General features: G+C 33.9%; 1 protein-coding gene across 1 annotated transcript in view; it reads right to left on the bottom strand.

The window, feature by feature from the left end:
• Positions 1-18,883, bottom strand: part of RNGTT (RNA guanylyltransferase and 5'-phosphatase) — a 313,848-nt gene that overhangs the window by 193,987 nt on the left and 100,978 nt on the right. The window contains exons 10-11 of the mRNA XM_030315956.2: positions 17,674-17,745; positions 12,328-12,492 (exon numbers count right to left, since the gene is read on the bottom strand). Of these exons, the coding sequence (XP_030171816.1) occupies positions 12,328-12,492; positions 17,674-17,745 (237 nt within the window). The remainder of the gene's footprint in view (positions 1-12,327; positions 12,493-17,673; positions 17,746-18,883) is intronic.

Here is an 18,883-nt window from a genome sequence, read left to right on the forward strand (position 1 = left end):
ATTAATAAATAATAAAAGTAAGTTTTGCTTAGGAAAAGAGCAGAAGTAAGAAACAAAAGAAAGCTGGTTTATTGTGGAGGGGAAAAAACTTAAATAGCTACCATTATTCAGAAAAAAGCAAAGAAACAAATATTCAATTAATAAATCTGATAGGAAATAACCACAAAAACAAAAGAAATTTAAAGTCTTATCATCAATTACTTTCCTCAACTCTATACAATTAATTTTAAAATATCAATAAAATGGCTATTTTGCTAAGAATGATAATTTACCAAAACAGGGAAGTCTAGTTGGCTCAGTCAGTTAAGTGTTAGACTCTCGATTTTGGCCCACATCACAATCTCACAGTTCATGGGTTTGAGCCCCCTGTCAGGCTCTGCACTGATAGCACAAAGCCTGTTTGGATTCTCTGTCTCTCTCTCTCTCTCTCTCTTTTTCTCTGCCCCTTCCCTGCTCATGCTCAGTCTCTCTCAAAATAAATCAATAAACTTAAAAAAAAATAAAGAATGATAATTCACTAAAACAGACTCAAGAAGAGAAAAAAATCTAATCAAACCAATTTCCATAGAAGAAGTAGAGGAAGTCCAGTATCTGTTAACCCAACCCCAAACACTAGGACTCAAATAGTCTATGGGAGAATTCCATAAAATCCATCAAAACTAGATAATTCCAATGCTATTAAAACTACTCCAGAACAGCAGAAGAAAAAATCCTAAGTTCTTTTTGTGGAGTAGAACATTGATGTAAAAGTTACCAAAGAGTTACAGAACAAGATCACTTATTAACATCAATACAAAAATCCTAAATACAATGCTAGAAAAAAAAAAAAAAAAAACGTTCATTACATCATTTAAAAATAATACACTATGGAGAAATAATCCATGTTCATGGACAGGAAGACTCAACAGTGACAAAATGTCAGTTTTTCCCAACTTGATCTATAGATTCAATGCAATCCCAATCAAAATGCCAGCAAATTATTTTGTGGATATCAACAAACTGACTTTAAAGTTTATATGGAGAGGCAAAAGACCCAGAACAGCCAACATAATGTTGAAAACAAAGAAATAAAGTTGGAGGCCTGACACTCCCTGACTTTAAGACTCACTATAAAGCTACAGTAATCAACATAGTGTAGTATTGGCAAAAGAATAGACAAACAGATCAACAGAACAAAACACAGATCCCAGAAACAGACTCACATAAATATAATCAATTGATCTATGATAAAGGAACAAAGGCAATACAATGGAGCAAAGACAGTTTTTCAACAAACGGTTCTACAACAACTATCGTATTCCAAAAAATGAATCTAGACATAGACCTTACACCCTTCACAAAAATTAACTCAAAATAAATCATAGACCTAAATGTAAAAAGCAAAACTATGCAACTCCTAGAAAATAAGGTAGGACAAAACCTAGACAACTTCGGGTATGGTGAATCCTTCTTAGATATAACACCAAAGACACGGATCCATCAAGACATGGATCCATGATCCATGTGGTTTGAGAAAACAAAACACATGATGGAAAAAATATCTGAAAAAGCACATCTAGTAAGGACTCTTATCCAAAATATCCAAAGACTCTTAATAACAAAATGAACAAATCAATTAAAAAATAGGTCAAAGACCTTAACAGACACATCACTAAAGAAGCTATAGAGATGAAAAATAAGCATATGAAAAGATGCTCCACATCATATGTCATTATGGAATTGCAAATTAAAAAAAAAATTATGTGTGTGTGTATGTGTATATATATATATATATATATATATATACACACACACATATAATCACTACACACCTATTAGAATGGCCAAAATCTGAAACACTGACATTATCAAATGCTGAGAAGGATGTGGAACAACAGGAACTCTCATTCACTGCTAGTAAGAATGCAAAATGGTAAGCCATTTTGGCGGTTGATTACAAAACTAAATATACTCTTATCATATAACTGAACTATTGTGCTCTGTGGTATTTACTCAAAAAAGTTGAAAATTTATATCCACACAAAACCTACACGTGGGTGTTCACAGCAGCTTTATACATAATTGCCAAAATGTGGAAGCAACCAAGAATCCTTCAGTAGGTGAACGGATAAATAAACTGTGGCACGTCCAGACAATGTAATATTACTCAGCACTAAAAAGTGAGCTATCAAGCCACGAAAAAGACATAGAAACAACACTTAATGGCATATTAATAAATTAAAGAAACCGATCTAAAATAGTGTGATTCAAAAAATAAAATAAAGTAGTATGATTCCAACTATATGACATTCTAGAAAAGGTAAAACAAAAAAGTATAAAAATCAGAACTTGCCAAGGGACAGGGGAAAGAGAGGGATGATTAAGCAGAGCATAGATAGGTACGGCAATGAAAATACTCTGTATGACACTATCCTGATGGATATGTTATTAATATACTTGTTCAAACCTACAGAATGTACAACACCAAGAATAAATCCTAATGCAAACTAGATTTCGGGTGATTATGGTGTCAATGTGTGTTCATCAGTGGTAACAAATGTAACATTCCAATGAGTAATGTTGATAATGTGAAAAACCATGCATATGTGGTGGCAGCAGGTGTAAGTGAAATCTCTGTACCTTGCTTCAAATTTTGCTGAGAGAGAAGGAGCTAAGATGGCTGAGTAGTAGGAGGACCCTGGGCTTGCCTCATCCCTCAAACACAGCTAGATAAATATCAAATCATTCTGAATACCCAAGAAATAGATCTGAGGACTATAGAACAAACTGCACAACTGGAGGAAGAGAAAAGGCCACATTGTGAAAGGTAGAAGTGCAGAGACATGGTTTGGGAGAGAAACAGACTGCAGGTGCTGTAGATGGGAGGAAGGGAGAGAGAGAAAGAGGAGTACACAGGGGATCGCACAAGGAAAACACCTCCCTAAAGCCACTGACTGGGAAAACAAGAGAGGCTGATTTTCTTAAGTTTTTACAACCAGTGGAGCTCAAAGAGTGTAGTTTTAGAGGCCCATGGTGTGGCCAGTGGTGGAACCCAGCAGGCGCTGCAGTGCTCCTGTGGATAAGGAGGGCAGATAGCCTGGGAGCAGACAGTGCCATCTGAGGATGCCCTGGCAGGCACTGGGAGAGACTGTTCCCCCTTCTTGGAGCACATCTGGAAGAGGTGGCACTGCCTCTCGTGAGTCACAATCTCATGGTTCATGAGTTCAAGCCCAGTGCTGGGCTCTGTGCTGATAGCTCAGGGCCTAGAACCTGCTTCTGATTCTGTGTCACCCTTGCTTTCTACCCCTCCCCCACGCTCTCACTCACTCTGTCAGAAATAAAAAAAACATTAAAATAATTTTAATAAAAAAATAAAATAAAAATCAGAAAGGAACTCATTGACAGTAATACAATAATAATGGGGAGTTTTAACATACCACTTATCAATGGACAGATCATCTAAGCAGAAAGTCAATGAGGAAATAATGGCTTTGAATCACACACTGGACCAGATGGACTTAGCTATATTCAGAACATTTCATCCTAAAGCAGAATACACATTCCTTTCAAGTGCACATGGGGCATTCTCTAGAACAGATAACAACTAGGCCTCAACAAGTACAAAAAGATTCAGATCATATTACACAAGTTTTCCAATCACAGCGCTGTGAAATTTGGAGTGAATCACAAGAAAACATTGGCAAAGACCACAAATACATGGAGTTTAATGAATGTCCTCGTGAAGAATGAATGGGTCAACCAGGAAATTAAAGAAGAAATACAACAATACACGGAAACAAATGAAAATGAAACCATGACAGTGGAAAACCTTTGAGATGCAGCAAAAGCAATCATAAGAGAGAAGTATATAGCAATATAGGCCTACCCCAAGAAACAAGAAAATTCTCAAAATCAACAACTAACCTTACACCTAAAGGAGCTAGAAAAAGAACAATAAGTGAAGCCTAAAGCCCATAAAAGAAGGGAAATAATAAAGATTAGAGCAGAAATAAATGATACAGAAAAAAAAAAAAAAACAAATAGCAGTGGAACAGATTAATGAAACCAGGAGCTGGTTCTTTAAAGAGTAAAAGTGTTAAACCTGTAGCCAAATTTATCAAAAAGAAAAGAGAAAGGACCAAAATAAATACAATCACTAATGAGAAAAATCATAACCAACACCACAGAAATACAAACAATTATAAGAGAACATCATGAAAAATTGTATGTCAACAAATTGGGCAATCAAGAAGAAATGGATAAATTCCTATAAACATAAACTACCAAAACTGAAATAGGAAGAAATAGAAAACTTGAACAGACTGATAACCAGTAAAGAAATTGAAGCAGTTATCAAAAATCTCCCAACAAACACAAGTCCAGGGCCAGATGCCTTCCCAGGAAAATTCTAACAAACATCTAAAGAAGAGTTAATACCTATTCTTCTCAAACTGTTCCAAAGAATGGAAATGGAAGGAAAACTTACACATTTATTCTACAAGGCCAGCATTACCTTGATTCCAAAACCCGCTAAGTCTCCACTTAAAAAAAGAGAACTACAGGCCAATATCCCAGGTAAAGTTGGATGCAAAAATTCTCAACAAAATACTAGCAAATCGAATTCAACAGTACATTAAAAGAATCATTTACCACAATCAAGTAGGATTTATTCCTGGATTGCAAGGGAAGTTTAATATTTGCAAATCAATCAACATGATATACCACATTAATAAAAGGAAGGGTAAGAACCATATGACCCTCTCAATAGATGCAGAAAAAGCAGTTGACAAAGTACAGCATCCATTCTTGATAAAAACCTCAACAAAGTAGGAACAGAAAGGTCATACCTCAAGATAATAAAGGCCATATATGAAAGACCCACAGCTAATATCATTCTCGATGAGGAAAAACTGAGAGCTTTTCCTCTATGTTCAGGAACAAGACAGGGATGTCCACTCTCACCATTGTTATTTAACATAGAACTGGAAGTCCTAGCCTCAGCAATCAGAAAACAGAAAGAAATAAAAGGCATCCAAACCAGCAAGGAAGAAGTCAGACTTTCACTATTTGCAGACAACATGACAATCTATGTAGAAAACATGAAAAACTCCACCAAAAAATTACTAGAACTGCTACACTAATTCAGTAAAGTTGCAGGATACAAAATAAGTATCTAGAAATCTGTTGCATTTCTATATACCAATAATGAAGCAGCAGAAAGAGAAATCAAGGAATCAATCTCATTTACGGTTCCACCAAAAACCATAGGATACCTAGGAATAAACCTAACAAGGAGGTAAAAAAAAAAAAAAAAAAAAAAAAAAAAAAAAAAAAAAAAAACACAAAACAAACAAACAAACAAACCTAACAAGGAGGTAAAGAATCTGTACTCCCAAAACTATAGAACACTGAAGAAAGAAACTGAAGATAACACAAAGAAATGGGAAAACATTCTATGCTCATGGATTGGAAGAACAAATATTGTTAAAATATCTACACTACCCAAAGCAATCTGCACATTTAATGCAATCCCTATCAAAAGACCAACAGCATTTTTCATGGAGCTAGAACAATCCAAAAATGTGTATGGAATCCAAAAAGATCTCAAATAGCCAAAGCAATCTTGAAAAAGAAAAGCGAAGCTGTAAGCATCACAATTCCACACTTCAAATCATATTACAAAGCTGAAGTGATAAAAGACAGTATGGTACTGGCATAAAAACAACACAGAGATGAATAGAACAGAATAGAAAATCCAGAAATGGATACACTACAATATGGTCAACTAATCTTTGACAAAGCAGGAAAGAGTAGCCAATGGAAAAAAGTCTCTTCAACAAATGGTGCTGGGAAAACTGGACAGCAACATGCAGAAGAATAAAACTGGACCACTTTCTTACACCATACACAAAAATAAACTCAAAATGGATAAAAGACCTAAATGCGAGACAGAAAACCACCAAAATCTGAGAGAACACAGGCAGTAACCTCTTTGGTATCACCCATAGCCACTTCTTACTAGATATGTCTCCTGATGCAAGGGAAACAAAAGCAAAAATGAACTTATTGGGACTTCACAATAAAAAGCTCTGCACAGAAAAGGAAACAACCAACAAAACTAAAAGACGACCTTCGAAATGGGAGAAGATATTTGCAAGTGACATATCTGATAAAGGGTTAGTATCCAAAATCTATAAACAACGTATACAACTCAAACCCGAAAAAAATAATCCAATTAAAATGGACAGCAGGCATGAATAGACATTTTTCCAAAGAAGACATCCAGATAGCTAAGACACATGAAAAAAAATGTTCAATATCACTCATCATCAGGGAAATGCAAATCAAAACTACAATGAGATATCACCTCACACCTGTCAGAATGGCTACAATTAACAACACAAGGAAACAACAGATGTTGGCAAGGATGCAGAGAAAGGGGAACTCCCTTATGCTGTTGGTGGGGATACAAACCGGTGCAGCCCCTCTGGAAAATAATATGGAGGTTCCTTAAAAGTGAAAAATGAAACTACAATATAATCCAGCCATGGCACTACTAGGTATTTGCCCAACGGATACAAAAATACAGATCCAAAGGGGTACAAGCAATCCAATGTTTATAGCAGCATTATCAACAATAGCTATATTATGGAAAGAGCCCAAATGTCCATTGACTGATGAATGGATAAAGAAGATGTGGTGTATATATATGCATACATACAATGGAATATCACTCAGCCATCATAAGAATGAAATCTTACCATTTGCAACAACATGGATGGAACTAGAGAGTATAATGCTAAGCAAAGCAAAATAAGTCGGAGAAAGACAAATACCATATGATTTCACTTATATTCAGAATTTAAGAAATAAAGCAAATGAACATAGGGGGAGAAAAGAGAGAGAAGCAAACCAGAAAACAGACTCTTAACTAACGAGAACAAACCAAGGGTTGCTGGAAGGGAACTGGACAGAAGGATAGGTTTAATGGGTGATGAGGATCAAGGCAGGCAGGAAATTGCTGTGATGAGCCCTGGGTGTTGTATGTAAGTGATGAATCACTAAATTCTACTCCTGAAACCAATACTACACTATATGTTAACTAACTTGAATTTAAATAAAAATGTGAAACTTAAAAAAAAAAAAGTTGTGAACCAAACTGCTGTAAAGAAAAGAAATAACAATAATAATGAAGTCTTCAAAAATAGTAACAATACATTAAGCAGGACTTATCATATTAGGACATATTTTCATATAACTCATAAGATAAATAAATCTAACAGAAAAAGATAATTGTATTATATCTATAGATGAAAAGTCATTTGGCAATACTGAATACCTTTATTTTTTAATGTTTATTTATTTACATTGGGAGAAAGCTCACACTCAGGGAAAAGGGGCAGAGAGAAAGGAAGAGAAAATCTTAAGCCAGTTCCACACCGCCAGCAAAGAGCCCCATGTGAAGATCAATGTCACAAGCCACGAGATCATGACCTGAGCCAAAATCAAGAGCAGAACGCCCAACTGAGCTACCAGGTGCCCCATAAATACCTATTCTTGAGTAAAAGTAAAACAACTCAATATTCTGGTTTCTCTTCGGAATGCATAAATCTTTCAGCTTTTAAAAGTAAAACAACTCAGCAAAATAGAGCCAGATACTTGTTTAACCTGATAAAATAGATTTCAGACTCAGAGGCAACATATACTTGTAAGCAACACTAGAAGCACCGCCATGCAAATCAAGAACAAGATCCCTATAACTATCACTACAATTTAAATCTGTATTCATGCATAACTGAATCAGACAAGAGAAAAATATATTAAAAATCTAAAGAATAAAACTGTGTCTATTTATACTTAATATGATTGAATACCTAGAAAATCCAAGAGAATCAACTGAAGAATTATTATAAACAACAAAATATAGTGAGAACTGGAAAAATAAAGTCTGTATACCAAAATCAACAGCTTTCTTTTTTTTATTTTTAAAAATGCTTTTTAATGTTTTTATTCATTTTTGAGAGAGAGAGAGAAAGACAGAGAGAAAGAGAGAAAGAGAGAGAGTACCAGCAGGGGAGGGGCAGAGAGAGAGAGGGAGACACAGAAAGCCAAGCAGGCTCCAGGTTCTGAGCTGTCAGCACAGAACCCAACACGAGGCTCAAACCCAACAACTGTGAGATCATGACCTGAGCCAAAATTGGATGCTTAACTGACTGAGCCACCCAGGTGCCCCCCCAAATCAACAGCTTTCAAATTTAAAAACTTGTATAAAAGGCATCTGCTAAGTCCTACAGGTAACAGCACCCTTAATAGTTAAAATAGACTTCCTGCTCCAAAGAAAAGGAATAAATATGGCTGTATCACTCTCACTACCTGTATTCAACATTAAATAAGAGGCTCTTAGCCAGTATAAAAAGGCAAGAGAAAAAATAAAAAGGTATCCAGATTGGAAAGGAAAACTAAAAGTGCCCTTTTGTTTTGTTTTGTTTTGCAGAGGACATGACTGTCTATGTAAAAAGATATGATGGAATCTATAAAAAGCTAGTACATGGGAACCTGGGTGGCTCAGTTCATTAAGAGCCTGACTGCAGCTCAGGTCATTATCTTATACTTCGTGGGTTCAAGCCCCATGTCAGGCTCTGTGCTCACAGCTAAGAGCTTGGAGCCTGCTTCAGATTCTGTGTCTCCCTCTCTTTCTGCCCCTCCCCCACTTGTGTTTTCTCTCTCTCTCTCTCTCTCTCTCTCTTTCTCTTTCTCAAAAATAAATAATTAAAAAAATAATCTAGTAAAGTAATAAGTGAGTTAGCAAGACTGCAAGAAAAAAATCAATATACAAAAATCAATGTATTACTATATGTTATCAACAATTAAAAACTGAAAAATTTAAATACTATTTATAATATATCAAAGAGTATGAAATCAATCTGAAAAAAGTCAGATGAGTAAAACCACAAAAATTTCTTTTTTCTATTTTATTTTTTTAATTTACTCCAAGTTAGTTAGCATATCGTGCAATAATGATTTCAGGAGTAGAATCCAGTGATTCATCCCCTACATATAACACCCAGTGCTCATCCCAACAAGTGTTCTCCTCAATGCCTATCACCCAGTTAGCCAATCCCCCCACCCACAACCCCTCCAGCAACCCTCAGTTTGTTCTCTGTATTTAAGAGTATCTTATGTTTTGTCCCCCTCCCTGTTTTTATATTATTTTTGCTTTTCTTCCCTTAAGTTCATCTGTTTAAACAAAAAAATTTTCTGAAATTAAAGACCTAAATAAAAGGAGAGAAATACCAGTTTGATAAACTGGAAAACTCAACACTGTTAGGGTATCAAATCTTCTCCCCCAAACTGATCTATATATTCAATGCAATTCCAATCCAAATCTCAGCATGCACTTCGTAGATACTGACAAACTTATTCTAAAATTCACATGAAAATGCTAAGGCCTAGAAAGTTGGAAGGCTAATCCTATCTCATTTCAAGGTTTAATCTGAAACGTAATCAAGACAGTGTGGTATTAGTGTAAAGACAGACAAATACAATCAGGGGAACAGAACAGAGTCTAGAAAAAGACCCAGACATTCCATGACAACTTAGTTTTCATAAAGGTGCAAAAAGCAAGTCAATGAAAAAAGGGCAGTCTCTTCAATAACTGGTGCAGAAATAATTGGATGTTCATATACAAAACCAACAAAAACCTATCAAGTGACTAAAAATAACTCCAATGTCTAAAAATAACTCAAATGTCTAAGACTATGGAATAGTTAAATTATGGTACCGATAAGATGAAAATCTTTGCATCTGTGAAAAAAAAAGGAAAGGGGGGACTATCTTTACATACCAATACTGGGGTAAGGGGACTCAAAATATATTAAGTAAAAAAAGCAAAGAATAGAATAAAAGAAAGAAAGAATAAAAGCATAGAATGGTGTGTTAAGAATCATCTCTTGGATAAGGTTGGTAAGAATAGTAAATGTATTTGCTTATATATGCATAGGAAAATTCTGATGGATACAGTTATAAGCTAATGGCAATGGTTATTCTTCTGATGTGATAAATGAATAGAAAACTTTCATAGAAACTTTTTGCTGTGTGACTTTAAAAATTTTATAAACATATTAATCCATTCAAATAATTCTTTTTTAATTGGCCTTCAAGCTGTAAATACAAATAAGCTGTAATCTGAGAAGCTGCTATTTGTTTTTACTATTTTGGATGCTGTATTCTAATTATGTATACTAAAGTTAAAAACTGAACAACTCATTATCTCTTCACTGGACTTGACAAATCAAATGACAAAATGAGTAGGTTGTTAACAGAGCTATGTTAAGTCCTAAAATCAAAGTTATCTCCAAGATTTTATAGATATATACAAATAAAATTCTATTATTCTACACATTTCTGTGCATTCTTCATAGCTGTAAATTTTGTTTAAATCCACATAAAAACTAGCATTCCTCATAAAAAATGATACATACTTCTCTCAAAAATGCTTTATTATTCATAATATCACTATTTCACCCATTCCCATTAGTAATGATAAAAATAATAAGAATCTCTACAGCAATCATCTGTTACATGTAGCTACTATCCTATAACTGGTGTTGCTGTAGTCTTACCCTTTAGACCAACTCTGCTACAAAATGTGCTTTTCTTCTTTATTACATGGAACAAAAAAAAAAAAAACAACAGAACTGGAAAATGAGAGGAGGAAGTTATACTTAAAATTCCACATACTAGAATTCTTTTAATTTTTTTTTTAAGTTTACTTATTTTGAGAGAGAATGCACACGCGCACGTCAGCAGGGGAGGGGCAGAATCCCAAGCATGCTCCGTGCCGTCAGTGCAGAGCCTGATGTGGGGCTCGAACTCATGAACTGTGAGATCATGACCTGAGCCGAAATCAAGAGTCTAACACTTAACTGACTGAGCCACGCAGGCACCCCTAGAATTCCTTTAAAAAAAAGAGTATCTTAGAATTTTTTAGGGGTTATATAAGCTAAGTGTTTAAAAAAAAATAACAGGTTTTTCTAGTGAAAAACTACATGAAAAGTTGTTCAACCTGCTTCACATCCCTTAAGAACAGTTCTTATAGTAATCCACTGCAAATATTTCTAAGTAGCACTGATTGTAACTAAAGAAACTGTATGATCTAAGACATTTTCTTAAATGTTGAACTTGAATTATGACAGCACAAGCTGTCAAGTTAGTTTTTTTAAAAAATGAATGCAAACTGAAACCATGTGGCCTCTGCTCAACTTTTACACTGATTTATAATTTAGAAAGTGTTTCTATAAGAATGCATTGCTCCAGTTAGCAAATTTTCACCAATGACATAGTCCATGTTAAGTGTCTATCAACCTTATCCATGTTAAGTGCCCAACAGATTGGGCAGGGCACAGAAATAGATACCCCTTTAACATCCCTGCTGCCAAAACAGACACAAAAGGCAAGCAGTGAGCTGTGGGAAGATCATGGCAGCAGGGATCAACCAAGAGTTCCATGCCAAGCAGGTGTTATGCAAAAATTCCATAAAAATAGAATAATAACTTCGTATTCATTGACATGAAAAATGATAGGCACTGGACAGTGCTGGGATTACTGTAGCTATTATATCCAAGGGCTCATTCCAAATTAAGTGGACATGAGCAGAAGCAGGTAAAATACTACAAAAATTTACATCATCTAGCATGTGGGATTATATTAGAAAAGAATTTAAAATGCATACTTGCAGATGTTGCTATACTTCCTATATTATTCTACCATAACCACCCCTTCTCCAAAATATAATAATTTCATGTTGCATCTTTACTGTCAAATATTTTGTAGTAGTTAAAAATAATGAGACAAATCTCTAAGCACTAACCTGGAAATATTTCCAAGCCACACTGTTAGGTAAAGAAAACAACAATCCCAGAATGATGCATTTTAAGTGTCAAAACAACAGAAAGAAACAAAAGAAAACCCTCAATATATGTACGTATGCAAATGCTTTTTTAAATAGGAGTAAGTACCAGGTTGGTGACCTTCAGAAGGCATAACAGGTAATTTTCACTCTATCTCATTCTTTACTGTCTACAGCTTTTTAAAAAACATAACATAGACCAACAGCCATGAATCAAAAACTATTATGAGAAACAAGAAAGGAACCTAGTTTAAGTTTCCATCACTGAGAATCTTACTCTGGAGAAGACTTGGGAATTGCACAAGTTTGTCCAGAATAGTGCTATATTCAATTAAAATAATTTCTGGAAAAATCAAGACAACTGGGCAGTAATATGTCATTCACAATCCTCTCACAAGCTAAATTATGACACACTGTAAGGACTAATTAGAAAATTTTACCTTTCTTGAAGTATAGATGTCAAAAAATGGCTTATTTCTGACACTAAATGGTTCCTGTGTTTTGTCAATGAGCCCAGTCTTCATTTTTTCATGTCGAGGACTTATTATTTCTCTTTCTATACACTGCAGACGAATATTAAAATCACAATCTCCAACTGGCTGTGCCTGAATCAAATGAGACAATTATTTCAATTTCAATACTAAAAACTATTTTATCAGCATAATTATTAAAGCCATCACAATGTACATAGCAGTCTATGTAAGGAGCATCTTTAAAGTTGTCCAGTGCACAGATTGCACAACCACATGTCAGTCCTAATTTGACTAATAAACACACCTAAACACACACACATAGACACACAAGAGTTATTTATTTTAAAATTATAAATGCATGAAATAGTATAAGAATGATACAATATTCTCCAATATAAACTGAAGTTTTCACATCTGAATTAAAGTGTTAATATACTGACTAATCATTTTTATTATTTGAATTAGTACAATTATATGAACTAATAAAACCGGTATGAAACTAAAATCCACATAATTCAGGAAAGTATAAGCAAACAACATATCAAAATAAGCAACACAGTCGCCTATAATGTTTTTTGTTGCTTAAAGTGCTAATACATCAACAAGTAGAAAATAATTATTAGACAAATACATTCTCAACTCTGAAAACTAATCTAGAACAAAGTTTCCATAATATATTCAATTATACAGTTATAAAGTTCTCTATATACAGTATATATACAACATGGTCCATATAAGTGGTATCTATGATTTGAACCATGAAATAAAAAGAGTGCATATACTTTTTACATAAATTGAAGGTAGGGGCTTAAACTATCCAAATGGTATAGACAAATATAGTTTATAACACTTCATCTGGTGACAGTATCATCCAGATAAGTAACATCACCTCATATCAAGTACCCCTCTTTTTTATTTTGCAGATGGGACACCCTTCCATGAATTTTTCTCACCTTTTCATCTTCTTCCTCTTCCCTAATCTATATCACCCAACCTAACGTTTATACAACCTAATGCTTACAAAAGGGTGGCAGCATTTGCTTAAGCTGTAGACATTAAATATGCCTTGAGAATGACTTTTTCTCAGCTTTGAAAGGATGACAATTTTGATACTCAGCAAAGAATAATAAGCCCTAGATATGTTCCCTTTACATAAAGGCATACAACTGTTTGTAAAAGGTATGTATTGAAGAAATGTTAGTCAATGATCACAAAGTTCATGTGTAATCTTTCCCATACCACCTACATCATCAATAAGGCTGAAAAACCTGAAATGTTAGGCTTATTTATTATACCTATTAGATGAATTCAGATCCCTACAAAATTAATGTGGAACAAGTAAGTCCTCCTTTTTTAAATAAAAAGGCTAACAACTGTTTACAAATATGTAAGTTGTCTTAATTCTCTCCTAAATACTTTTCACTTCAAAGTATGTATACATAAATTCATCAAAACAACAAGAAAAAACTGAAAACAGGTTCATCTGCAAATCTATGCTGCCTATACTAAAGGAGGCAGTTGATAGATAGATGGTAAATCATTGAAAACAGACAACAGGAAGAACTCAGTAACTATTAACTAACTGGCCTTCTAGTTTTGAATTCTTTCTCACTTCAAAATACTATCTAAGCTGCCACTGTAGTTCATCTTTCAAAACAATAAAAGTGTGAGCCTATCATGAACATAACTAAAACGAATCAATAGTGCCCTATTACAGAACTAAGCTAAAATGCCTTATTCAAGTCACCTGACCCCAATCCATTTGCTTTTCCTGCTGTGTCCCATATCTCCCCAGACATCAAGTACACTAACAACCACCTAATGCTCCTGACATCCATGATTCTATCCTTCAAAATTAATCCATGTAACTTTCTCTATCTACAAGTCAACACTTCAGTAACTCAACTACACCCTGGCTAAACTGAAATATTCTCACTTCTCTAGTGCCTTTCATACATTTCTATATCCCTAACATACCTGCATTGTTGTTATACTATCATAATTCTTTACATTTATTCCTCGTCCATGAGTCCAGTGTTCCACAAATTTCTCTTGATTTTGTACCCGATCTAAATACATACCTAACAAATGTTTATAATATATGTATGTTAATTTCTAATGAATTGCATACATGCACAACTGTATATGTTATAACACAGACAAAAACTGAATACATAAACACAAACATAAAAAATTTCTTCTCAAATCTGTGATAACAGCCTTCTTTGGAGGCCAGTATACTCTATTACAAACTCCCTGAAAGCCAGAAATTATGTCTTATTCACCTATGTATATCCAACACCTAGAACAATACATATAAAAGATGATTAATGAAATTCTTGTACAAAATAAGGTAACTAAAAAGATTTTTAACGATTATTTAAAAACATGACTTTTTTCTAATAGTGACCTTGACTTCATGATTCAAAATAAGCTGGCTAATCATCAAGGCTCCATAATAAATTAAGGAATTAAATATATGATGGTTTCAATTACAAATATATACTAATATCAGAAATGTGGGGGGAAATGTGACTTTAAAACCAATGAAATATGGCAATAGGCACTCAATAAATATTTATTGAGTAAATAATTACAGCCCTAGAGAGTTAAAGCATAACCTAATCATATCACAGCAAAATATGGATGAATTTCCTAAACGGGATGCAAAAGCACAAACTTTCAAGTCCAGTAAGTTTGATTTCATTAAAATGAAAAACTTCTGTGCATCATTAGATACTAATCTGCAAAAGATACGGTCACATACATAACCAAAAAAGTATTAGAATCCAGAATAATTAATTCCTACACATTAAGATTGACAACCAAATAACAAAATTAGAAAATTATTCAACTTACAATTAAATCACACACTAAAAAAATCCAAATAAGTAAAAATGAACGTTTGAAATGCCTTAACTTCATTAGTAATATGGGAAAAGCAAATTAAAACAAGATGAAATACCATTTCATACGCATCCAATTAGCAAAAATTTTCAAGTCTGATAATACCAACTGTGGTAAGCTGTTACACCTACTTCTGAGAGGAATTCAACAAGGTAGCAAATACACCTAAAGTTGCCAATTCAGAATCTCTGTGATGTAGGTTTCTATATCATAGGCAGGAGTGAGGAACTGTACTTTTTAAAAACACATCTCAGGTGTTTACATCCCAAGAATGAAAACTGTCCTAGACAAACTCTGATGTATGCACACAAGAATATATAAAACTGTTCAATAGTTGTATAACAGCAAAATATGGAAACCCAAATGTTCAAAAGGAAAAAAATTTTTTATATATTTATGCAAATTAATACTCAATACTAATTAAAATGAATGAACTAAACCTATATGTATTAATACAGATAAATCTCAACAAAATAATGTGGACCAAAATGCTGAATACCACAGTACAGTACAATGGCATTTATATAACACTAGAAACCTCTCACCACAATACCATATTATTTTATGGACACACACATAGACAGTACTGATATTAAAAACATTCATGAAAATAATAAATATCAAATACAGGGTAGAAGTTTCTTCTGCATAAAAGGTCGTCCTGTTTTGGATGAGAGAGGTGTGCACAAGAAACTTCTACTAGATCTGTAATGATTTATTTCTTATCTCAAAAAATAGGTAAAAACGACAAAATGTTAAGCTTCAACATATCTGATGGTTAATACATGTATATTCCTTAAATTATTCTCTATACTTTTGTATACACTGAAACTTCTCATATTTATTTTTTAAAGAATTAGAAGGCTATTGTCAAAGTTTCCAGGCTAAGAAGTGAACCTGTACTGAACACATATTAAAGCAGAGCTCAATATCAAAAAGCAAAGAAGACAAAACTTCTCCAATCACAACAAAACAATGCAACCACCACCCTTCATGGCTCATTATGGGCCAATGAACATTATTCCAAAATCTGTGATAAGGATAGTCAATTCTGGAAAGCATTACTTTTGAGGAATACAGTAATCACAAACACAAATATATATATTGAAAATTTCCAGGAAAAAAAAAATGCCTTTTTTAAAGTAACCTGGATTAACGCATCCTGAATCTTGATACTGTAATTTAAAATACATACCCCAGGGGTGCCTGGGTGGTTCAGTCGGTTGAACGTTCGTCTCTTGGTTTCAGCTCAGGTCATGATCTCACAGTTCATGAGATCGAGCCCAGCGTCAGGCTCTGTGCTGACAGCTCAGGGCCTGCTCGGGATTCTCTCTCTCTCCCTCTCTGTCTGCCACCCCCTACTCATATGCATGTGCACTCTCTCTCAAAATAAATAAGCTTCAAAAAATAATAATAAGTAAAATACATACCCCAAAAGAGAACTTTTAAAAATTTGTTATAAATCTTCAAAATCCTAACACTTAGACAACACTTTTAAGTCCAGAATTCTTAATTGCTTTTGGTCTGCTTTGAATACTAAATGACTGTGCAATTTGAATAATGTACGTCTAGAGAAATGATTATACCTTTTTGTAGGTGTACGCTGTTGAAAGAGTTTCTTGCATTTATAGAGTCATCTTGTATTGTCTAAATAATGTAGACAGTGATACTAAAATTAAACTAAACAGGCAGATTTGGGGGCTGGTCTAAAACTATAGCATGGGTAGAGAATGTAATTCCTATTTTTTGATATCTGTTTATAACAGAATTTTATATTTTGTTTTAAGTTTCCTGCCTGTACTCATGAATAACATATTTATGTCCCTAAGTTACATGCTCAACACCCATAATCAGCTTCTCTCTCTTTTTTTTAAGTAACAGTAATAAAATTTGTGGATTTGTTTTTTTAAGTGGGTATAGAATAACTAAAACCAAGAGTTTACATCCTATAAAATGCTGTCTTATTTATCAGTTAAACTATTTTTCTTTACTCACCTGAAGTATCTAAAAAAACTCTAAAGACAAAGAAATGTAAAAAATTATTAAGATTTCATATGAGTAACCTCGGTCACAATTTTTCTTTCCTACTATCTCTAAGGCAGTAACACTTCTTAAAAATTTTTTTAATGTTTATTTATCTTTAAGAAAGAGAGAGACAGAGTGCAAGCGGGGGAGGAGCAGAGAGAGACAGGGAGACACAGAATCTCAAGCAGGCTCCAGGCTCTGAGCTGTCAGCACAGAGCCTGACACAGGTCTTGAACTCACAAACCCTGAGATCGTGACCTGAGCTGAAGTCAGACACTTAACTGACTGAGCCACCAAGGGACCCCGGCAGTAACATTTTTTATGTGTAAAAATATAACTATTATCTCAAGGGCAATTTTATAAACTATAAAAGGTACTTACATTGAATTTAATTATGTCATATATCAAATACCTAGGAACAGCCTGTCCATTTACTCTGTCAATAATCATTTCCTTGAAAGAGAAAAGAAAAGAAGGTAAGTTTCTTCATATTTTAATGGCAATTTCTTTAATTTGATTCAAACATAATGTACACACAGCAAGTACATAAATCATATAATATACAACCTGATGAAACATTAAAGTGAACACACTTATACCCAGATCAATACACTGTCTGCATTCCAAAACTCCCTGTCATGAATTTATTCTGCACTAAAAGAAAATGATATGACAATATCTCATTATGCTTTTACTATTTGAATTACTATGCTACATTTTGTTTCATGTTTGAATTACTAAGCAGCTATTAGAACAAAGGAACTATAAATTTTAATTCTAAATATGAGGAACATTTTTAAAAATAATTTTGTTAAATCATTATTGCTTTAAATTTTGTTACAGGCCAATTATTTAATCATAAAATCTATAAGTATAAATGGTGTCCTTATTATAAATATAATCCTCATGTAAGTCAAATCCCAAATACAAAATCTAACAGCACACCTAAAGGAACTAGAAGCAGAACAGCAAAGAAACCCCAAGGCCAGCAGAAGAAGAGAAATAATAATGATTATAACAGAAATAATACAAAATCTAAAAAAACAGTAGAACAGATCAATGAAACTAAGAGCTGGTTTTTTTAAAAAATAAACAAAATTGATAAACCCCTCGCTAGACTTCTCAAAAAGAGAAAGAACCCAAACAGATAAAATCACGAATGAAATTGGACTTATCACAACCAACCCCTCAGAAATATAAACAATTATCAGAGAATACAATGAAAAACAATATGCCAACAAACAGGACAACTGGACCACTGGAAGAAGTGAACAAATTCCTAGACACCCACACACTACCAAAACTCAAATGGGAAGAAATAGAAAATTTGAACAGACTCATAACTAGTGAAGAAATTGAATCAGTTATCAAAAATCTTCCAACAAAAAAGAGACCTGGGCCTGCTGGCTTCCCAGGGGAATTCTACCAGACATTTAAAGAAGAGTTAATACCTATCCTTCTCAAGCTGTTCCAAAAACTAGAAACGGAAGGAAAGCTTCTGGACTCATTCTATGAAGCCAGCATTACTTTGATTCCCAAACCAGACAGAGACCCCACAAAATAGGAGAACTACAGGCCAATATCTTGATGA

This window comes from Lynx canadensis, chromosome B2, assembly GCF_007474595.2.
Source record: "Lynx canadensis isolate LIC74 chromosome B2, mLynCan4.pri.v2, whole genome shotgun sequence".
NCBI classification, from domain to species: domain Eukaryota; kingdom Metazoa; phylum Chordata; class Mammalia; order Carnivora; family Felidae; genus Lynx; species Lynx canadensis.